The sequence below is a fragment of the Oncorhynchus kisutch genome, linkage group LG26 (genome assembly GCF_002021735.2).
Source record: "Oncorhynchus kisutch isolate 150728-3 linkage group LG26, Okis_V2, whole genome shotgun sequence".
In the NCBI taxonomy this organism is placed as follows: domain Eukaryota; kingdom Metazoa; phylum Chordata; class Actinopteri; order Salmoniformes; family Salmonidae; genus Oncorhynchus; species Oncorhynchus kisutch.
The window spans coordinates 39,381,925-39,406,196 of NC_034199.2; the positions used below are offsets into that span (position 1 = coordinate 39,381,925).

At 43.7% G+C, this 24,272-nt stretch overlaps 1 protein-coding gene across 3 annotated transcripts in view; it reads left to right on the top strand.

The window, feature by feature from the left end:
• The window catches only part of LOC109871034 (NEDD8-conjugating enzyme UBE2F-like), a 104,641-nt gene that overhangs the window by 7,825 nt on the left and 72,544 nt on the right, over positions 1–24,272 (top strand). For all 3 annotated transcript variants that reach the window (XM_020461800.2, XM_031805657.1, XM_031805655.1), the window contains 3 exons: positions 1,949–1,978; positions 3,686–3,751; positions 20,580–20,647. In XM_020461800.2, coding sequence (XP_020317389.1) covers positions 1,949–1,978; positions 3,686–3,751; positions 20,580–20,647 — 164 coding nt within the window. The remainder of the gene's footprint in view (positions 1–1,948; positions 1,979–3,685; positions 3,752–20,579; positions 20,648–24,272) is intronic.

Here is a 24,272-nt window from a genome sequence, read left to right on the forward strand (position 1 = left end):
TTGTATGTTCTCTCCCCAGTCTCTGCCCCATGTATTGGTTTTTATTTTAGACCAATGGCAAAAAAAAAAAATCACTTCCTGGGTAGTTCAGGTCAAATAAAGTTATTTCTGTCATTTGAGTTTGCTGTTATGTTACATCTCTTAGCCTGCAGAGTCAGTCCTCCAGAGGAACAATAGGATAGGTTATATTTTGCCCACTTCCTCTTTAGTGTTTCTTTAATATCTAGCTAGAGTCACATCTCTTTTGGTGCTCATCTGTCCAGTGAAGTGATTGAGGAGGTGGGCTTGAACGTTAGCAAGACCGAAACGTTGTTCTGAGGTAGCATCATCATCAGCTCTAGACTCCTTTACGGATTCTTTCCTCTCTTCCACCACCTCCCCCTGTCCTTGTCAGTCTCTATTACTGCCCTATTACTGCCATATTCACTGTTTATTGTCCTACCACTGTTCCATAATGTGGTACAACAATCATCCTCTTATAAAGCTGAACATTTTTGGGTGAGCGACCTGACAAAATTCACATAGAAATATGAATTCAATATGAAGATCTGTCGTTCTCATTGAAAACAATTCTAAGAAGTGTGCGATGTGCACTATTTCTGTGTTAAATTTTTGAGTCATTTTACTTTTGGTTTTGTACACCAGCATGAAACTGCTGAAAATACAATACTGTTGGTTATAGAAAATATATTTTAAAGCGGTTTAGAGGGTACAATGTTTCTCTACACTATACTTGCTTGTTTTATGTCATACTGAAATTAGGCAAACTATTATAATTTTAGCAGCCAGGAAATGGTGGAACGATTCCTGCATATTGCAACTTTAATTATCCACCCCAACATCTACTGACAGCATTCTCTGAGATCTGAGCGTGGGAACATGCTGCGCAGTGTGGAGCATAAACTACACCAGACTAGTCATTGTATAATCCATGTAAAGTTTGCACTTTCCAATCTCAATTTTCTCACGATTTATTGTTTTTATATTGCTAGCACAGCACTGTATCAAAGCCTCATTTACTGGAGCCAGAGCAGGGATTGTATGGAAAGAGGAACACAAAGTGTAACCCCTTCTCTCCCGACAGGACTCCATAGTGTTACTGTTACTATACAGTCATACACTGGACTGTCTGGAAGGGGGTCAAAATATAGCATTCTCACGCTCGTGTGTGTTTATTATGGATCCCCTGGGGTCCAGCAACATTAAAGCACTTATACATTCACAACAGATTTCACAACATATAAAGTGTGTGCCCTCAGGCCTCTACTACCACATATCTACAACACAAGTACATGTGTGTGTATAGTGCGTATGTTATCATGTGTCTGTTTGTGTTGCTTCACAGTCCCCGCTGTTCCATAAGGTGTATTTTAATCTAATTCTCCATTTAGCTGATGTGAAATAGAGTTCCATGTTTTCATGGCTCTATATAGTACTGTGCACCTCCCATAGTCTGTTCTGCACTTGGGGACTGTGAAGAGAGAGTGTTTGTGCTTGCAATGCAAACCCTTCCTCCTGCTGAGTTAGGTCTGCTCCACTTGATTCTGTCTGTAGACCACCTGGTACAAATGATTTGCTGAATCGTCTGCAAGTCTGGTCTATCCGTCCTATTGTCTTTTTTTGTTTGAGTTATTTGCACCCAGATTTATGAGATGCATAATTACACTGTGTAGCTACAGTTTCATAACATTTGTTTTAGTGACACACTCAGCCTATGAATGATGAGGTAACTGTTTTGCAGGGTTATTTTGGGCATCTCCTCTAGTTAGTTTGTAGCATCCAAACAACAAAGGTCTGAGGGAGACAGGAGAGACTGGGAAGGGAGTGTGGGAGAGTAGGTGTTGTTCCTTTAGGATTTGGTGCGCACCACTGACTGCTCATTCCTAGCTACCAACGCAAGCAGGATGCGTTCTTAGTTTGTCTCCCCCCTCCTTCTCTCTCATTGCAGAAGTTGCAGAACTTGAAGCCAACCTCCCTAGTAAGTATACACCCTTTAACATTATGCAGTTTAACATTCTACAATAGCTGATTTGTGGTTTTAATGTTCTGATGGCTCATTAGTCTCACTGTGTGTTAGAGGGAGATATGTGCAGACAGCAGTGGCTGGCTCAGCTGTAGTGTAGTGCTCCAGTCTGAACACCAGGGGGGGATTCAGAGCCATTGGCAGATGATGTGACTGCTTACTTCCACAGCCAAATATATATTTTTTAATTTATCTGTTATTTTACCAGATAAGTTGTCTGAGAACACGTTCTCATTTGCAGCAACGACCTGGGGAGTAGTTACAGGGGAGAGGAGGGGGATGAATGAGCCAATTGTAAAATGGGGATTATTAGGTGGTTTGAAGGCCAGATTGGGAATTTAGCCAGGACACCGGGGTTGACATCCTTACGATAATGGGATCTTTAATGACCTCAGAGAGTCAGGACACCCGTTTAACGTCCCATCCGAGGGACGGCACCCTACACAGGGCAGTGTCCCCAATCACTGCCCTGAAGCATTGGGATATTTTTTTAGACCAGAGGAAAGAGTGCCTCCTACTGGCCCTCCAACACCACTTCCAGCAGCATCTGGTCTCCCATCCAGGAACTGATCAGGACCAACCCTGCTTAGCTTCAGAAGCAAGCCAGCAGTGGTATGCAGGGTGGTATTGAGTTGCACCCCCCCCCCTTTCGCCCTCAGAACAGCCTCACTTTGTAGGGGCGTGGACTCCACCAGGTGTCTAAAGCAGGGTTGTCTAAAGCGTTCCACAGGGATACTGGCCCATGTTTATTCCAATGTCTCCCACAGTTGTGTGAAGTTGGCTGGATGTCCTTTTTTAAATTTAATTGTTTAAATTTATTTTACCTTATTTTAACTAGGCAAGTCAGTTAAGGTCAAATTCTTATTTTCAATGACGGCCTAGAAACAAAGGGTTTAATTGCCTTGTTCAGGGGCAGAACGACAGATTTTTACCTTGTCAGCTCGGGGATTCAATCTTGCAACCTTTCGGTTTCTAGTCCAACGCTCTAACCACTAGGCTACCTGACTCCCCGGTGGTGGAACATTCTTGATACACATGGGAAACTGTTGAGTGTGAAAACCCCAGCAGCTTCCCTTCATCCTTCCCTTCATCTACACGGATTTGAATTGGATTTAACTAGTGACATCAATAAGAGATCATACCTTTCACCTGGATTCACCTGGTCAGTGTATGTCATGGAAAGAGCAGTTTTTCATAATGATTTGTACACTCAGTGTATATTAGCATACCGCGGATGAGATAAGCTAGACCTAGATGTGTAATGCACACGTAGTTATCTTAATCTATGTGAATCCATCTACATTTCCCAGCGAAGATAAATGCAACTGTAATCGTTAGCTAGTAACAACTGAGATATTAAGGCAATAAGGCACCTCAGAGGTTTGTGGTATATAGTCAATATACCACAGCTAAGGGCTGTTCTCGATACAGCCATTAGTTGTGGTACTTTGGCCATATACCACAAACCCTGAGGTGCTTTATTGCTATTAGAAAGTGGTTACCAAGGTAATTAGAGCAGTACAAATAAATGTTTTGTCATACCCATGGTATATGGTCTAAAATACCACTGCTTTCTGCCAATCAGCATTCAGGGCTCAAACCACCCAGTTTATAAATGCCCTTATCGCTCTCTCTTCTCCCACTTCCTCCTCCTTATCCCAGGTACGTGTAAAGCCAGCTTCCCTGATGAGAACAAGCTACACCACTTTCAGCTGGCTGTCTCTCCAGGTAAGACCAGCCACCCTCCATTTCACTAATATCCAACCTGTGTGTTTGGAGACCCACATAAAATAACTAATCTAGAACAAAAGTGTGCAGTTAGCTAGTTACTGTGGTAGTTATGATATGGTGGCAGTTTGGAAGCTATTTATAATCCCTTTAGTCTTCAGAGGTAGGTACTTAGATCAAATCAAGTGTTATTAGTCACATGTGCTTACTTACGAGTCCCTAACCACCAGTGCAGTTAAAATATATATATATATATGGATAAGAATAAGAGAGAATAGTAACAAGTAATTAAAGAGCAGCAGTAAAAAATAACTAAATATACGGGGGGTGCTGGTACAGAGTCAATGTGCAGGGGGCACCGGTTAGTTGAGGTAGTATGTACAGTTGAAGTCAGAAGTTTACATACACCTTATCCAAATACATTTAAACTCAGTTTTTCACAATTCCTGATATTTAATCCTAGTAAAAATTCCCTGGTTTAGGTCAGTTAGGATCACCATTTTATTTTAAGAATGTGAAATCTCAGAATAATAGTAGAGAGAATGATTTATTTCAGCTTTTATTTCTTTCATCACATTCCCAGTGGGTCAGAAGATTACATACACTCAATTAGTATTTGGTAGCATTGCCGTTAAATTGTTTAACTTGGGTCAAATATTTCGGGTAGCCTTCCACAAGCTTCCCACAATAAGTTGGGTGAATTTTGGTCCATTCCTCCTGACAGAGCTGGTATAACTGAGTCAGGTTTGTAGGCCTCGTTGCTCGCACACACTTTTTCAGTTCTGCCCACAAATGTTCTATGGGATTGAAGTCAGGGCTTTGTGATGGCCACTCTAATACCTTGACTTTGTTGTCCTTAAGCCATTTTTCCACAACTTTGGAAGTATGCTTGTGGTCATTGTCCATTTGGAAGACCCATTTGCAACCAAGCTTTAACTTCCTGACTGATGTCTTGAGATGCTGCTTCAATATATCCACATATTTTCCACCCTCATGATGCCATCTATTTTGTGAAGTACACCAGTCCCTGCAGTAAAGCACCCCCACAACATGATGTCTTTAGATATTTTTGTCAGATGTTACTATGGAATACTGAAGTATAATTACAAGCATTTCATAAGTGTCAAAGGCTTTTATTGACAATTACATGAAGTTGATGCAAGAGTCTTTTTCAAGACCTCCACAATCTGTCCTGGCATGCTGTCAATTAACTTCTGGGCCACTGACTGATGCAAACCCATTCTTGCATAATCAGTGCTCGGAGTTTGTCAGAATTTGTGGGGTTTTGTTTGTCCACCTGCCTCTTGAGGATTGACCACAAGTTCTCAATGGGATTAAGGTCTGGGGAGTTTCCTGGCCATAGAAAATATTGATGTTTTGTTCCCTGAGCCACTTAGTTATCACTTTTGCCTCATGGCAAGGTGCTCCATCATGCTGAAAAAGGCATTGTTCATCACCAAACTGTTCCTGGATGGTTGGGAGAAGTTGCTCTCAGAGGATGTGTTGGTACCATTCTTTATTCATGGCTGTGTTCTTAGACAAAATGGTGAGTGAGCCCACTCCCTTGGCTGAGAAGCAACCCCACACATGAATGGTCTCAGGATGTTTTACTGTTGGCATGACACAGGACTGATGGTAGCGCTCACCTTGTCTTCTCCGGACAAGCTTTTTCCGGATGCCCCAAATAATTAAGGGGATTCATCAGAGAAAATGACTTTACCCCAGTCCTCAGCAGTCCAATCCCTGTACCTTTTGCAGAATATCAGTCTGTCCCTGATGTTTTTCCTGGAGAGAAGTGGCTTCTTTGCCCTTCTTGACACCAGGCCATCCTACAAAAGTCTTCACCTCACTGTGCATGCAGATGCACTCACACCTGCCTGCTGCCATTCCTGAGCAAGCTTTGTACTGTTGGTGCCCCGATCCCGCAGCTGAATCAACTTTTTGGAGGCGGTCCTGGCGCTTGCTGGACTTTCTTGGGCGCCCTGAAGCCTTCTTCACAACAATTGAACAACAATGATTCCAAGCACCACCCTCCTTTTTGAAGCTTCCAGTCTGTTATTCGAACTCAATCAACATGACAGCCTTGTCCTCGTCAACACTCACACCTGTGTTAACCAGAGAATCACTTACATGATGTCAGCTGGTCCTTTTGTGGCAGGGCTGAAATGCAGTGGAAATGTTTTTTGGGGATTCAGTTCATTTGCATGGCAAAGAGGGACTTTGCAATTCATCTGACCACTCTTCATAACATTTCTGCAAATTGCAAATTGTATATGTCAATTGCCATCATACAAACTGAGGCAGCAGACTTTATGAAAATGTGTATTTGTGTCATTCTCAAAACCTTTGGCCACGTATGTATGCATGTATGCGTGTGTGCATGCATGAATTCATTACTTAATCGGTTTCTGCTTTTTTGGTCCTCCAATAATCGGTATCGGTGTTGAAAAATCCAAATTGGTCGACCTCTAGTCTCCAGTCATGTAAAATCGCAGAAAATTATTTTAGAAAGTCACCTTTTTTTTCTGGGACCCACAAATCTCTCAGCCCCCTGTCTTCAGGACAAAGCCCCAACTGTTATGAAACAACTCTGGCCCTGGTGTCAAAACTCCCCAAAGGCAGCCTAAAAAAGTAGCTGAATTGGTCGCAATAATCTTTTACTATTAAAAGTCGCTGAGGGGGTCTGAACTCGTTTAATATACAAAGTCGCTAAGTTGGCAACACTGCCACTGGGGACCAACGAACTCTAACCACCTATTCCCGCATCTTAGGGTCCATTTGACAGGGCATGTGCATCCTGCTAGAAGGATGCATTTGCATGGTCAATCCGTATAGGGCTCTTCAGCCTCAAACGGCCTTGGTCCTTTGAACACGTTGGAGGCGATGAAACAACAGAATCCAATTCAGTGAAGTGGGTGGAAGGGGGATTTGCACGTGGAGCTTGGCAAAAGGGGGCATGATTTGTTGACATAATTGTAATCCCAACCTTAATTTACTCGGCTGTTTGCAAAGGTATTAGTTGGGTTTTGGGGGAAGTTGATCTTTTTAAATTCACAAACTGTGGGAGAGATAATGGTGATTTATAGCTGAACGACCCAGGAGAGAAATGTACTATACAGGTGTTGTTGGAAAAACAAATTCCAAGAATAGCGGGAACGTTATGCATTTAGAGATGTATTAGTTAAGGAGACACCTCTTCTCACTCTCTTTCTGCACTGCTGTCAGCCAGTTAGTCTTTTAAAAGGACACGCTTTTATTTGCTGAGGTGTGTGTGTGTGTGTGTGTGTGTGTGTGTGTGTGTGTGTGTGTGTGTGTGTGTGTGTGTGTGTGTGTGTGTGTGTGTGTGTGTGTGTGTGTGTGTGTGTGTGTGTGTGTGTGTGTGTGTGTGTTCCGAACGCACCCTATAACACGTTCAATTCTCTGTTGGAACCACAGACATGCTTAACGTGTGTTTTCTGTTAGGCTAAACTTTAAAAATTAGGCCCGCCTGCTCAGAAAGATTTTCCATTTAGTTTACAGAGTTTGTACAAAGTTTGTTTCCAGTTAAAGTCCCTCAGTGGGCAGGTCAACGCTGAAAATAAATACTTGTGTGGGCTGCTAAATAAACAGTCAACAACATAATGGCAGTGTTAACCTCTGATTTTGCACCATCTCATATTCATACCAGTGCATTTCTAAGTTCCCAAGCATTCCCCTTCCCAGTGACAGAAGGCTACATATCACTACGGCTGCTTCCCTGCAGTTTTATCACTATAAACATCCTTCAAACTGCAGTTTCCAGTCCAGCGACTACCGCCTGCCTTGCGTGTTCTTGAGTGATTGACAGAAACTCACAGAAAAGGCGGGGAAGACAGCCACCCACGGCCTGAGAGAAGAGACAGCTACAGTGTTAGAGGAGGGAGGACAAGAGTGGGAAAGATCATGATCATTAATGCTTACATTAAGCTGATGAAGATGATCATTATAGCTAAGGATAGAAAAATGATTGATCAATGAATGACTCATGTTGAAATCTGGAATACAGGTCTAGTTTCTGAGAAGAGAAACACAGTAGGGACTGTATGTGTGCTTTCTGAGCAGACGGGCCTAATTTTTAAAGTTTAGCCTAACAGAAAACACACGTAAAGCACGTCTGTTGTTCCAACAGAGAAATGAACGTGTTATAGGGTGTGTTCGGAAAGTTTTCAGACCCTTGAATTTTTCAACATTTTGTTACGTTACATCTTCATTCTAAAATTGATTAAATAATACATTTTCCTCATCATTCTACACACAATAATAAGGATGACAAATGACAAAACCAAAACAAGGACATTCAGAGACTTGTCCTGAAGACACTCCTGCGTTGCCTTGGCTGTGTGCTTCGGGTCGTTGTCCTGTTGGAAAGTGGACCTTCGCCCCAGTCTGAGGTCCTGAGTGCTCTGGAGCATGTTTTCATCAAGAATCTCTCTGTACTTTGCTCCGTTCATCTTTGCCTCGATCCTAACTAGTCTCCCAGTCCCGCTGCCACCACCATGCTTCACCATAGGGATGGTGCCAGGTTTCCTCCAGACATGACACTTGGCATTCAGGCCAAAGAGTTCAATCTTGGTTTCATCAGACCAGAGAATCTTGTTTCTCATGGTCTGTGAGTCTTCAGGTGCCTTTTGCCAAACTCCAAGCTGGCTGTCATGTGCCTTTTACTGAGGAGTGTCTTCCGTCTGGCCACTCTACCATAAAGGCCTCGACACAATCCTTTCTCGGAGCTCTACGGACAATTCCTTAGACCTCATGGTTTGGTTTTTGCTCTGACATGCACTGTCAACTGCAACCTTTTATATAGATAGGTGTGTACCTTTCCAAATCATGTCCAATCAATTGAATTGACCAAAGGTGGACTCCACTCAAGTTGTAGAAACATTGGAAAGATGATCAATGGAAACAGAATGCACCTGAGCTCAATTTTGAGTATCATAGCAAAGGGTCTGAATATTTACATAAATACGTTTTTCGTTTTAAAATTTATACATTTGCAAACATTTCTAATGCTTTGTCATTATGGGGTTTTATGTGTAGATTGATAAGGCTGTTTTGTTATAAAAAGTGTAAAAAGTCAAGGTATCGGAATACTTTCCCAATGCACTGTATTACTGTTTATTTATTTATTTATTTTACCTTTATTTAACCAGGTAGGCAAGTTGAGAACAAGTTCTCATTTACAATTGCGACCTGGCCAAGATAAAGCAAAGCAGTTCGACAGATAAAACGACACAGAGTTACACATGGAGTAAAAACAAACATACAGTCAATAATGCAGTATAAACAAGTCTATATACAATGTGAGCAAATGAGGTGAGAAGGGAGGTAAAGGCAAAAAAGGCCATGATGGCAAAGTAAATACAATATAGCAAGTAAAATACTGGAATGGTAGTTTTGCAATGGAAGAATGTGCAAAGTAGAAATAAAAAATAATGGGGTGCAAAGGAGCAAAATAAATAAATAAATAAAAATTAAATACAGTTGGGAAAGAGGTAGTTGTTTGGGCTAAATTATAGGTGGGCTATGTACAGGTGCAGTAATCTGTGAGCTGCTCTGACAGTTGGTGCTTAAAGCTAGTGAGGGAGATAAGTGTTTCCAGTTTCAGAGATTTTTGTAGTTCGTTCCAGTCATTGGCAGCAGAGAACTGGAAGGAGAGGCGGCCAAAGAAAGAATTGGTTTTGGGGGTGTAGGTCCAAGATGGAGGAATATTCTATAAAATGACAATTTCAGCAGAAGAAGAAGCGTTGTGAGATGAGGAAAGAAGCATCTGCTAAGACAGCCTTATTGGACGATGCTGTGCTGCTTTGCCCACTAAAAGGGCAGCTAGAGAGGAAGGACATGTAGAGATCACCCCCTTCTCATATGTGTTAGCATGTATGGGTACATGATGGGTGGGGGTAGATGGCTGTAATTGCATTCACCTGCAGTGTGTGCTGTGCTATGAGAGGTAATGTGGTTTGAGCAGGGACTGTAATCATGGAGGACTAGCCTTGTATACAGACAGGAAATGAGGCTACATGGCAGGAAGCAGTATTGCAGTGTCGCAGAACCCATTAGTATCCGATGAATAGAATGAACAATTTTTGGGGGTAATTTGTGGTTCTACATGATACTAACTTAGTATTACCTTTCACAGTAATCTATAGGTTAGCCTCAGCCTAGGCAATATAGGCAATGTCACTTACTTGAATGGCTGATTTGTTACAACCCTCATTCATGTTTTTAAAGAGGAAGTGACTCAATTTGCTTCACAACATAACACGCAACCCTTTCCTAAGACCTTTCCTGTCCTGCTGTAAATAAAGGCAGTACTTGAGCTAGCTAACATTGGCACCATTCACAAAAGTTTCCAATGTCATCACAATGACCATGGCCCTACTTACAACCCTGTCTGTCTGTGTTTCTACAGAATGAACCCTACACACTCCGTCCCCTGTGTCCTTACAACCCTGTCTGCCTGTGTCTCTACAGAATGAACCCTACTCACTCTGTCCCCTGTGTCCTTACAACCCTGTCTGTCTGTGTCTCTACAGAGTGAACCCTACTCACTCTGTCCCCTGTGTCCTTACAACCCTGTCTGTCTGTGTCTCTACAGAATGAACCCTACTCACCAGTCAACCCCTATCCCCTACTCTCAGCAAGACTTAGTGGAACCACACACTGTTCTCGGGCCCTACTCACCCCATTTTGCCTGCGTTTTACAGCATTATGTCTCAGGCTCTCCCTATAGAACTAGAACACCGACAGCTTGGGTTCACTTGGTACTTTTGTTCTGCGTTATTTGTGGCCATTATGAGTCAGAAACTTTCCCTGGTTGGATATGGAGTCTTTAGCAGAGAACAGCAAGCGTGTTTATAAAGGAGAGTAGCTTTAAACAATTGGAACAACATGCCGGGAATGCCTGGACTAAATTGGCCCAGTCCAGTTTGGGTTTCTGATATGTGACCATGGTGAAGTTGAGCTCTGGGTGTTCATAATGTATCAGAGTAGGAACTCTAGGATCGAATTCTAATGAATCGGTCAGCTCAGGTATTGAGGAACGTAGAGAGTGAAGAGTTATCTGTAGATAAGGAAATGTTATTTTAATGATGTCTTAACAGGGAGGGAAATGATAGGCTGGCTGTCTGTTTTCTGGACTGTAGTCAGTTCAGAATCCACAGTCTCAGTGGAGGGAGGCTGGGAAACAAGTTGTTGATGCATTTGATTTAGGCCTAATGACTGGCATTTCGCCTTGTAGCAAAGACCACAGGTGAGAGAGGACGAGAGCCAACTGTTTCACAAATTAGATTTTCAAACATGGAGCTCATGACAGATTTTCTCTACCACCTACTGCTGTCCACATTGTGACCTGAGTATCTATTTCTGTAATGAGAAACCACAAAGCTAAAGAGCTGCAAGACAAACTCTCTGCATGGTCCAAAACAACAACATGTCCTTTCAAGTAAACCGGCATGTTTAAGGAGATACATTATTTGCATTGACTGTTTAGTAACATCTGTTCATCTATAGATGCCACCTCCGCTGAATGAACTCAACTGTATAGTTGCAACAAAAAGTTAACATTTTTAAAGCACATTTAGGCTACACAACCTGTTACTCAATAGATTTGACTATCTGCTTTGTAATGATAATATTAAACTACTTATCATTGCAATATTGTATATCTACAATATTGTATATCACCTGAGGCTGTGTCGATAGTTCCTCCAGAATTATCATTCAGTAGTCCACAAGAAAATGACTTTACTAAGTATCAGTCATTTCCTCTCAACAGCTGTTGCTTTATGCAATATCTTGTTGTTGTGTCAGCCTGTTTTTAATCTGGAAGTATATTGATTTTGTATTTTTATTTCACCTTTATTTAACCAGGTAGGCTAGTAGAGAACACCTTTATTTAACCAGGTAGGCTAGTAGAGAACACCTTTATTTAAACAGGTAGGCTAGTAGAGAACACCTTTATTTAAACAGGTAGGCCAGTTGGGAACACCTTTATTTAACCAGGTAGGCTAGTAGAGAACACCTTTATTTAAACAGGTAGGCTAGTTGAGAACACCTTTATTTAACCAGGTAGGCTAGTTGAGAACACCTTTATTTAACCAGGTAGGCTAGTAGAGAACACCTTTATTTAACCAGGTTGGCTAGTTGAGAACAAGTTCTCATTTACAACTGCGACCTGGCCAAGATAAAGCATGTGAACAGACAACAACACAGAGTTACACATGGAGTAAACAACAACACAGAGTTACACATGGAGTAAACAACAACACAGAGTTACACATGGAGTAAACAACAACACAGAGTTACACATGGAGTAAACAATTAACAAGTCAATAACACAGTAGAAAAAAAGAAAAAAAGAGTCTATATACAATGTGTGCAAAAGGCATGAGGAGGTAGGCGAATAATTACAATTTAGCAGATTAACACAGGAGTGATAAATGATCAGATGGTCATGTGCAGGTAGAGATACTGGTGTGCAAAATGCAGTTCATTCGGAAAGTATTCAGACCCCTTGACTTTTCCCACATTTTGTTACGTTACAGCCTTATTCCACTGTATGATTGCCCTGGATAGTTAACAAAGTCTTGTCCCTGGCCTGACACCTAATGGAAAACACTGATAAAGATTGATACGCCTGGTGCTCACCGTTACCAATTCATCCTCTTTTACGGTTAACCAATAATAGTGCTGAGTTATTGGTTGTTTCTGAGGTTGTTTCGGAGGTTGTTTCGGAGGTTGTTTCGGAGGTTGTTTCGGAGGTTGTTTCGGAGGTTGTTTCAGAGGTTGTTTCAGAGGTTGTTTCAGAGGTTGTTTCAGAGGTTGTTTCAGAGGTTGTTTCAGAGGTTGTTTCAGAGGTTGTTTCAGAGGTTGTTTCAGAGGTTGTTTCGGAGGTTGTTTCGGAGGTTGTTTCGGAGGTTGTTTCGGAGATTGTTTCGGAGGTTGTTTCGGAGGTTGTTTCGGAGGTTGTTTCGGAGGTTGTTTCGGAGGTTGTTTCGGAGGTTGTTTCGGAGGTTGTTTCTGAGGTTGTTTCTGAGGTTGTTTCTGAGGTTGTTTCTGAGGTTGTTTCTGAGGTTGTTTCTGAGGTTGTTTCTGAGGTTGTTTCTGAGGTTGTTTCTGAGGTTGTTTCGGAGGTTGTTTCTGAGGTTGTTTCTGAGGTTGTTTCGGAGGTTGTTTCGGAGGTTGTTTCGGAGGTTGTTTCGGAGGTTGTGTCGGAGGTTGTTTCGGTTAGTTTAAAAAAAAATTTTTTTAAACATTTTAAATGCATAATGTGGGTTGGACGCTGTAACACAGAATAAAACCATTAAGTCACATGATGGTAGTGACCACGTATTACACTTATTAACCATTTTGTTCACTTTACTTTAGGCGAGACCAACTTTATCGGGAGTTATTGTGAGCCTATTTGCAATGTGTTTACACAGCGGGTAACTTGAAACCACTGATCATGAGGATGGGGTGAAACTCCTAGACAACAGTTGTGATTGTCCATCCCATATGAAACTCCTAGACAACAGTTGTTATTGTCCTTTCCATATGAAACTCCTAGACAACAGTTGTTATTGTCCTTTCCATATGAAACTCCTAGACAACAGTTGTTATTGTCCATCCCATATGAAACTCCTAGACAACAGTTGTTATTGTCCATTCCATATGAAACTCCTAGACAACAGTTGTGATTGTCCATCCCATATGAAACTCCTAGACAACAGTTGTGATTGTCCATCCCATATGAAACTCCTAGACAACAGTTGTTATTGTCCATCCCATATGAAACTCCTAGACAACAGTTGTTATTGTCCATCCCATATGAAACTCCTAGACAACAGTTGTTATTGTCCATCCCATATGAAACTCCTAGACAACAGTTGTTATTGTCCATCCCATATGAAACTCCTAGACAACAGTTGTTATTGTCCATTCCATATGAAACTCCTAGACAACAGTTGTGATTGTCCATCCGATATGAAACTCCTAGACAACAGTTGTGATTGTCCATCCCATATGAAACTCCTAGACAACAGTTGTGATTGTCCATCCCATATGAAACTCCTAGACAACAGTTGTGATTGTCCATCCCATATGAAACTCCTAGACAACAGTTGTTATTGTCCATCCCATATGAAACTCCTAGACAACAGTTGTTATTGTCCATCCCATATGAAACTCCTAGACAACAGTTGTTATTGTCCATCCCATATGAAACTCCTAGACAACAGTTGTTATTGTCCATCCCATATGAAACTCCTAGACAACAGTTGTTATTGTCCATCCCATATGAAACTCCTAGACAACAGTTGTTATTGTCCATTCCATATGAAACTCCTAGACAACAGTTGTGATTGTCCATCCGATATGAAACTCCTAGACAACAGTTGTGATTGTCCATCCCATATGAAACTCCTAGACAACAGTTGTGATTGTCCATCCCATATGAAACTCCTAGACAACAGTTGTGATTGTCCATCCCATATGAAACTCCTAGACAACAGTTGTTATTGTCCATCCCATATGAAACTCCTAGACAACAGTTGTTATTGTCTATTCCATATGAAACTCCTAGACAACAGCTGTTATTGTCTATTCCACATGAAACTCCTAGACAACAGTTGTTATTGTCCTTTCCATATGAAACTCCTAGACAACAGCTGTTATTGTCTATTCCATATGAAACTCCTAGACAACAGTTGTTATTGTCCTTTCCATATGAAACTCCTAGACAACAGTTGTTATTGTCCATTCCATATTGTCCATTCCATATTGTCCATTCCATATTGTCCATTCCATATTGTCCATTCCATATTGTCCATATTGTCAATTTTACTTTGACCTGTCCTGTTTTTAGGATATGTTATTTTTTTAAATATTTTTTTATATATATTTTTTGATTGAGTGCCATTTGGGTTAGGCTATTTGATGGGAAAAAGTGTCCATCTCATTACATTGTATCTCCAGCCTGTAGGCTACAGAGAAGGGCCACATACTCTTTCTACCATATGCTACATCTTCTACATGATTTATATTTGATACATTTTTTTTGTCTGAGAGACGCAGCATTCCAGGTTATTGGTTAGAACTTAATACAATGGCAAACGGTCCCTAGCAGACCAACAAAATATGACACGTGTTACACAAGATGGAGATTTAAAGAGAAAGTGCGAGAAAAGCAACACTTGGATACATTTGTAAACTATGCTTAGTTTAGCCCTAACTAACGCCCCGAACTGCCACTCTTATGGGTCAGAATTATAATGCATGTATTTACGTGTTGAAGGTCTCCGTTGGGTATCTCATCGTAGGCCGAGTTCCGCTTAGTGGGATACGTTTGGCCGACGCCCTGTTCTTTCGATGGCCGCGTCTCCTTCGTTATCGGGTATAAGTCTCTGATTGTCCACGCGATGGCCTTTCTCTTAGTTGTCTGTTTCCTTGCACTCGTTCTGTGAGAGTGGTCTTTTTAGGAGGCTAATCAGCCATGTTGACGCTCCCAGCTTGGGTAGGAGGGCCGTGTAGACAACCGATGACTTGAAGAGAATAACCGCTTGGTCCTTCTTGAATTCACCTTCTTAGATGCAGTACTCAGTCATAGCATTGATTGTTAAGAGGTTCCTTTGTCCTCTTCCTCGTGTTGCGTTCCGGGGTCACGACTAGTGGTAGACCTCAGCTACAGCGCGCGGTCAACTTAGTCTGGTGTGTCAATTCTTAACTCACATGTTTTATACCCCGGGGTAGAAAGGGCGTTCCCGTCTATGAGACACGCTCTCTGGGTTCCCTGGGGCGTAGCTAGTTACGAGGCAAGGTATTATAAATTGATATGATCTCGTTTAGATAACTAAAATCAGTCTTATCGTCACCAAAACATTCTCTTTCATCTGGATATTTTCTACACAACATAAAGTATGTAAACATCACATACACATTATGAAAACTCTTCAAGTTAATGTTTTCGTTTTTAACGTCTTCATAATATTTGTAATAACATAACTTCAACCTTCATTTTCATATTCCATCTATGATTGTTACCACCATTTTGGTTGATGAAATATAATGTCCCAGAGTCCATTTATTGCATGTTACAGTTCTGAGCTAGATTTTCCATAAGGCCCAATCACTAAAGGAAAAAGGATTAATCTGCTGCCTTAAGATTTACAATGGAGGTGTCATAACCCCCCCCCCCCCCCCCCCCATCAATCCCTCTATACCTCCCCCCTCTGTGGGGGTGAGAGAGATCTCTGTAGGACCGTGATCCACTGTAACCTGATCCTCACAGGCCAGTCATGACAGCTGGAATATTGACACTTTTCAGAGCAGAGAACATTCTGAAGTTGTTCCACTTAACAGAGAGAGACCCATCTAGCAGCTGTGGTGTGTCCTGGTTGACTAGTACTCTGAGGAACATGGTGGTGTGTCCTGGTTGACTAGTACTCTGAGGAACATGGTGGTGTATCCTGGTTGACTAGTACTCTGAGGAACATGGTGGTGTGTCCTCATTGACTAGTACTCTGAGGAACATGGTGGTGTGTCCTGGTTGACTAGTACTCTGAGGAACATGGTGGTGTGTCCTGGTTGACTAGTACTCTGAGGAACATGGTGGTGTGTCCTGGTTGACTAGTACTCTGAGGAACATGGTGGTGTGTCCTCATTGACTAGTACTCTGAGGAACATGGTGGTGTATCCTGGTTGACTAGTACTCTGAGGAACATGGTGGTGTGTCCTCATTGACTAGTACTCTGAGGAACATGGTGGTGTGTCCTGGTTGACTAGTACTCTGAGGAACATGGTGGTGTGTCCTGGTTGACTAGTACTCTGAGGAACATGGTGGTGTGTCCTGGTTGACTAGTACTCTGAGGAACATGGTGGTGTGTCCTGGTTGACTAGTACTCTGAGGAACATGGTGGTGTGTCCTCATTGACTAGTACTCTGAGGAACATGTCGGTGTCTCTCAGACCGGCCCTAAATGGTCCTTTGGTGGGAACATCGTGATTAGTACACAGTAGTCACTGACAGAGTACAGGAAGCACCATAGTGTTGTTATCCCCCAGCCTGACCTGCGGCTTTGCCATCCTCATTCTCACAACATTTAGCCTGTCATTCAATATTTACCCGCTGTGTCAAATCGACTGCTGGCGATGAGGGTATTGGCCTAAATCTGCAAGGGAAAGGCAGGAATCCCGCACAAAAGCCAGGAATTGGATGGGCTTGTTCCAAATCAGGCAAATCAGTTAGGAACAAATTCTTATTTACAATGATGGCCTACCCCGGCCAAACTCTGACGACGCTGGGCCAATTGTGTGTGCACAATTGGCCATAGGGCCACGAATCCCAATCATTGCCGGATTCGAACCAGGGACTGTAGTGACACCTCCACTGAGATGCAGTGCCTTAGACCGCAGCGCCACCTGGAAGCCCAGTATGCTGGAGTGGAGTGTGTAGCTTAGTGTAGACCTAAAGAGTGGTGCTGTACCCAGTCATATCTGTACACATCTAGCAGTTGTTGTTGTGGTGTGAAATGGGTGTGTGGAATTCAGTCTCTCCAAGAATCCTGAGTTGTGTGAGGAAACTTGATCTGTGTGGAGAATGGGGAGAGAAAGTGGTATTACGCCAGATAGAGGTATTAGGGTGTGTGTGTGTGTGTGTGTGTGTGTGTGCTACACTAGATCAGCTTTCAGCAAGGCTTGAGACTAGAGCAAGTTCCTTCAACCTCCACAGGCTCAGTAGACAGCCTACACAGGCTATTGTCCTGATAGTGGGCCAGGGAGGATTAGGGGGCTGATTGCTCACTGAGAGCATCAGAGCCCTCTGGTTCTGCTGCATTCCACCCTGTATCTCAGTGAAATAGGTTTGAATGAGCACGGGCAACAGTATCAGGTCTATGGAATACCTGGACATGGAAAAGTTACAACAGTCAATGTTCACAAAGATGATTCAGCTGGTTAACAGCGTTGGTTGGTTTTATGTTAGATCAAGCAAGCCGGTCTCTCTCTGGAGATGTTAATATACTGCAAGGAATCAGACCACTGCATTGTTGGTGAAACGTTTTTAGAGCATCTCATTCTCACAACATGCTTAGTGTCATTAAAAAATCTCAGGACATTTCTAATCTTTGACTGTATGGCGTATTAAACGGAGGCATCTGGTAGGCTTCTGCTGTTATGTGTCAAGTGCCAGTTAGCCCAGAACAGAGCAGCACAGCTAGCCCTTTTATTTACAGGAAATTAGTTAGCCCAGAACAGAGCAGCACAGCTGGCCCTTCAATTTACAGCGAATTACAGTTAGCCCAGAACAGAGCAGCACAGCTAGCCCTTAAATTTACAGGAAATTAGTTAGCCCAGAACAGAGCAGCACAACTAGCCCTTAAATTTACAGCGAATTACAGTTAGCCCAGAATAGAGCAGCACAGCTAGCCCTTAAATTTACAGCGAATTTCAGTTAGCCCAGAACAGAGCAGCACAGCTAGCCCTTAAATTTACAGGAAATTACAGTTAGCCCAGAACAGAGCAGCACAGCTAGCCCTTAAATGTACAGCGAATTACAGTTAGCCCAGAACAGAGCAGCACAGCCAGCCCTTAAATTTACAGGAAATTGCAGTTAGCCCAGAACAGAGCAGCACAGCTAGCCCTTAAATTTACAGGAAATTAGTTAGCCCAGAACAGAGCAGCACAGCTAGCCCTTAAATTTACAGGAAATTACAGTTAGCCCAGAACAGAGCAGCACAGCTAGCCCTTAAATTTACAGCGAATTACAGTTAGCCCAGAACAGAGCAGCACAGCTAGCGTTTCAATCGGTGACGTCACTCGCTTTGCGACCTTGAAGTAGTGGTTCCCCTTGCACTGCAAAGGCCGCGGCTTTTGTTGAGCGATCGGTAACGATGCTTTGAGGGTGGCTGTTGTCGATGTGTGCAGAGGGTCCCTGGTTCGAGCCCAGGTAGGGGCGAGGAGAGGGACGGAAGCTATACTGTTACACTGATGCTGTTGACCCGGATCACTGGTTGCTGCGGAAAAGGAGGAGGTTAAAAAAGGGGGGTGAGTGTAACCGATGTGAAATGGCTAGCTAGTTAGTGGTGGTGTGCGCTAATAGCGTTTCAATTGGTGACGTCACTTGCTCTGATACGCAGATTTTGTGGCGCGATGGGTAACGATGCTTCGTGGGTGTCAGTTGTTGATGTGTCCAGAGGGTCCCTGGTTCGAGCCCAGGTTGGGGCGAGGAGAGGGATGGAAGCTATACTGTTACACATACATATGCCACCAGGGGTCTCTTCACAGTCCCCAAGTCCAGAACAGACTCTGGGAAAGGCACAGTACTACATAGAGCCATGACCACATGAAACTCTATTCCATATCAAGTTACTCAAGCGTGCAATAAGTCAGATTTTAAATGCAGATAAAACAACACCTCACAGCGCAATGCGAACTGAAGAGACACACACGCATATGTGCAAACACCCACACATTGTAATCTTTTATTATTGTACATTTGTAGTTTTGGAGTGAAGTACATATGTATAATGCACAATGTATTGTTCATTTTCTTCCTGTTTGGACCCCAGGAAGAGGAGCTGCTGCCTTGTCAGCAGCTGATGGGGATCCTAATAAATACTAAATACTCATTTTGCCTAGACCACATTCACTGTTGTGATCTCTGCCGTGCCATCTGTGAACTGTACCGCCCCCTGTACCCAGCAAACATGTGCCAGGCTAGCGCAGCTCTTTCTGACTGCAGCGATCACTCTGTAGACATCAAGCAAATAGCATGCTACTTAGCCACCTTGGAATCAGGACATGGTGCCTCTGCTTTCCACCCCTGCTTGCTCTGACTCCTCAGCATGTGTCCATGCTTTGGTGCAGAGAGTAAAGGGATCAGATCAGCTGATTTCACTGAAGTCATTTGGGCTTACCAAAAAAAAAGAAGAAACTAAATGGAATTCAGGTAATTGAACTGACCTTAGTCAATTTGTTGGTTTAATAACACATTTTTAAAAATCCTAAAACGTTGGTTGATTGCTCCGCGCTAATCAGAGCAGAACCAGTGTTTTCTCAGAGGGGTTCCAAGGCTGATTCATAATGTGTGTGTCTGGTGTCAAGCTGCTGCTAATTAGACCAGTCTGTTTCCCTCTGCTCAGGTCTGTTCAGGGTTAAGAGACATCCTTCCCCAGAGGGAGGGAACAGCTCTGGTTTTATAGACGTCTCTCAATAACAGACCCATAAAGGCTTGGAATCACACAGGATTTTATTGGCCGTCATCCCAATTAAGACAGCCATATCTGCTGTAGACAGTTCCTAGAGAGCAGCTCATTACTGGGCCATGGTTGCTCAACCAGTGCATTAGACGAGAAGATTTTTCACAAGTATCAGAAAGGTCACCTTCATTGACTGACAGAGAGAGCATGCAGGTGACCCGGTGTGAGCCTCTCCCCCTACAGGCTACAGGGAGAGAGCGGTTGCATGCCAAATGGGACTCTATTCCCTTAATAGTGCAGTATGTTTGACCAGGGCCCTATAGGGTGCCATTTGGGAAACCGCTAGGGGGAGAGGTTGTTGTATCCCTGCTAGTTGGCTGTAGCCTGAGCTTTTTGCTTTCAATCCTCAGCAGTATGGAGAGGTGGGAAGAGGCCATAGAGAGCCAAGGGGATCCAAAGTGTCATATTTAATGTTTCCACCACTTTCTCATTGAAACCCTGTCCCTGTCGCTGGGAGCCTGACCCCGCCATCAATCCTTCTGCAGACTAACAACACAGCCCCCCCGGGAAACCGCTGACAATTCCACCAGCCAAACCTCAACTGTTGCTCACTGTATCTTTCTCTCTCTTCATCTGCAGATGAAGGCTACTACCAGAGTGGAACTTTCCATTTTGAAATAGACGTCCCTGAAGCCTACAACATGGTGGTAAGTGGTCCTGTCATGTCTCATTAGTGTGTGGGGGTCAGATAGAGGTGCTAATGATAACAGGCGATGAGGGATGCAGAGGAGGCCTGGTCCTTAAGTGGTATACTAATTCTAATTCTGTTAGCGTGCGGTCTGGTCAGCGTGTTGGCGTGTGGTCTGTTCAGCGTGTTATCGTGCGGTCTGGTCAGCGTGTTGGCGTGCGGTCTGGTCAGCGTGTTGGCGTGCATTCTGGTCAGCGTGTTGGCGTGCGTTCTGGTCAGCGTGTTGGCGTGCGTTCTGGTCAGCGTGTTGGCGTGCGGTCTGGTCAGCATGTTATCGTGAGGTCTGGTCAGCGTGTTGGCGTGCGGTCTGGTCAGCGTGTTGGCGTGCGGTCTGGTCAGCGTGTTGGCGTGCGTTCTGGTCAGCGTGTTGGCGTGCGGTCTGGTCAGCGTGTTATCGTGCGGTCTGGTCAGCGTGTTGGCGTGCGTTCTGGTCAGCGTGTTGGCGTGCGGTCTGGTCAGCGTGTTATCGTGCGGTCTGGTCAGCGTGTTATCGTGCGGTCTGGTCAGCGTGTTGGCGTGCGTTCTGGTCAGCGTGTTGGCGTGCATTCTGGTCAGCGTGTTGGCGTGCGGTCTGGTCAGCGTGTTATCGTGCGGTCTGGTCAGCGTGTTATCGTGCGGTCTGGTCAGCGTGTTGGCGTGCGGTCTGGTCAGCGTGTTGGCGTGCGGTCTGGTCAGCGTGTTGGCGTGCGTTCTGGTCAGCGTGTTGGCGTGCGGTCTGGTCAGCGTGTTATCGTGCGGTCTGGTCAGCGTGTTGGCGTGCGTTCTGGTCAGCGTGTTGGTGTGCGGTCTGGTCAGCGTGTTGGCGTGCGTTCTGGTCAGCGTGTTGGCGTGCGGTCTGGTCAGCGTGTTATCGTGCGGTCTGGTCAGCGTGTTATCGTGCGGTCTGGTCAGCGTGTTATCGTGCGGTCTGGTCAGCGTGTTTTTGTTACGTTACAGCCTTATTCAAAAATAGATTAAATACATTTATTTCCTCAAATCTGCACACAATACCCCATAATGACAAAGCGAAAACATGTTTTTTAGAAATATTTGCAAATGTATTAAAAAGTAAAAATCTGAAGTAACTTATTGCTAAGAGACTCAATTGAACTTGGTTGCATTCTGTTTCCATTGATCATCCTTGAGATGTTTCTACAACTTGATTGGAGTCCACCTGTGGTAAATTCAGTTGACATTTTATAGAATATTCCTCCATCTTGGACCTACAGTAATACAGTGCATTGGGAAAGTATTCCGACACCTTGACTTTTTACACTTTTTATAACATGACAGCCTTATTCCTCATCAATCTACACATAAAACCCCATAATGACAAAGCAAAAACAGGTTTTTAGAAATGTTGGCAAATGTAAAAAATAAATCAACTGAAATACCTTATTTACGTAAATATTCAGACCCTTTGCTATGATACTCTAAATTGAGTTCAAGTGCATCCTGTTTCCATTAATTCATTTTATTTAACCAGGTAGGCTAGTTGAGAACAAGTTCTCATTTACACCTGCGACCTATCTTTCCGATGTTTCTACAACTTGATTGGAGGCCACCTTTGGTCAATTCAATTGATTGGACATGATTTGGAAAGGCACACACCTGTCTATATAAAAGTTCTCACAGTTGACAGTGCATGTCAGAGCAATAACCAAGCCATGAGGTCAAAGGAATTGTCCGTAGAGCTCCGAGACAGGATTGTGTCTGAGCAAGCCAAAAACATTCAGCAGCATTGAAGGTCCAAGAACACAGTGGCCTCCACTGAAGAAGTTTGGAACCACCAAGACTCTTACTAGAGCTGGCCGCCCAGCCAAACTGAGTAATCGGGAAGAAGTGTCTTTGTCAGGGAGGTGGCCAAGAACCCGATGGTCACTCTGATAGAGTTCTATGATCTATGAAACATGTCAGATCCTCCCTTCCATTTGAATGTCCTCGTGGCCAAAACATACAATGTCTAAAGCTCTTGTCAAAAGTAGTGCACTTTACGGAATAGGGCTCCATTTTGGACGCACACCAGTAGTTTCGTGGCGATAAGCACCCCGTGAACAGCCGCAGCATGGGTAAATTACGCTGTCCCAGTTTGCCTGCTGTCCACGGCCCTGTCAGGAGAAAGTGAGTTAAAGTCCTCTCCCTGAACAGTTTAGCGTGGAGGTTTAGGTGGAGTTAGCAGGGTGAGTTACAGCCCCACACAGAGTCTCAGCCTTTCCTTTTCTCCATCCCTCCATTCTCCTTTATCTGCCACCCATCCATCCTGGATGCAGTTTTATCTCACCTCACACTGGTGGTCTTACTACACACACACACACACACGTCCACACACACACACACACACACACACACACACACACACACACACACACACACACACACACACACACACACACACACACACACACACACACACTCCCAAGTACACACACACACACTCCCAAGTACACACACACGCACACACACACACACACACACACACACACACACACACACTCCCAAGTACACACACACAAACACACACACACACACACACACACACACACACACACACTCCCAAGTACACACACACACACACACACACACTCCCAAGTACACACACACACACTCCCAAGTACACACACACACACACACACACACTCCCAAGTACACACACACACACACACACACACGCACACACACACGCACACACACACACACACACACACACACACATTCTCTTGTGGCTTCATTAGAATTTACAACCTGCTTCATATCAAAACCTTATGCTCTGTGCTTTATCTTAATGGAGGTTAATTAGACAGGCAGTAAAGGCTGTGTTTACCACCTGCCTGTATGGATTTATCAGGCTTTTATGAGAGCTAGTAAACTGCCTGAAAGAGACCCATAAAGAACCTGACAGCTTTTTTTTTGTTGCCTAGGCCCTAAATACCCAACACATTACGTTTATTAGAACATTTAACCATTATATCGTTATGCATCAAACACACCAACACAGTCGTAAAGAGGGCACGACAACGCCTCTTCCCCCTCAGGAGGCTGAAAAGATTTGGCACGGGCCCTCAGATCTCCAGCTGCACCATTGAGAGCATCTTGACCGGCTACATCACCGGTATGGCAACTGCTTGACATCCGACCGCAAAGCGCTACAGGGGGAAGTGCGTACAGCCCTGTACATCACTGGTGCCAAGCTTCCTGCCATCCAGGACCTATATACCAGTCATTGTCAGAGGAAGGCCCTAAATATTGTCAAAGGCTCCATCCACCCAAGTCATAGATTGTTCTCTTTGCTACCGCACGGCAAGTGATACTGATGCGCAATGTCTGGAACCAACAGGACCCTGAACAGCTTCTACACCCAGGTCATAAGACTGCTAAATAGTTAGTCCGGTAGCTTCTCGGTTAACTATCTGCATGGACCCTTTTTGCATTATTTTGATCACATGCTGCTGCTGTCTGTCACTTTATTCCTAGTTATATGTACATAACTACCTCAATTACCTCGTACTCCTGCACATACTCAGTACTGGTACCCCTTATATATATAGCCAAGTTATCGTTACTCTGTGTGTGTTTTATTATAGATTTTATTGTTACGTGATTTACTG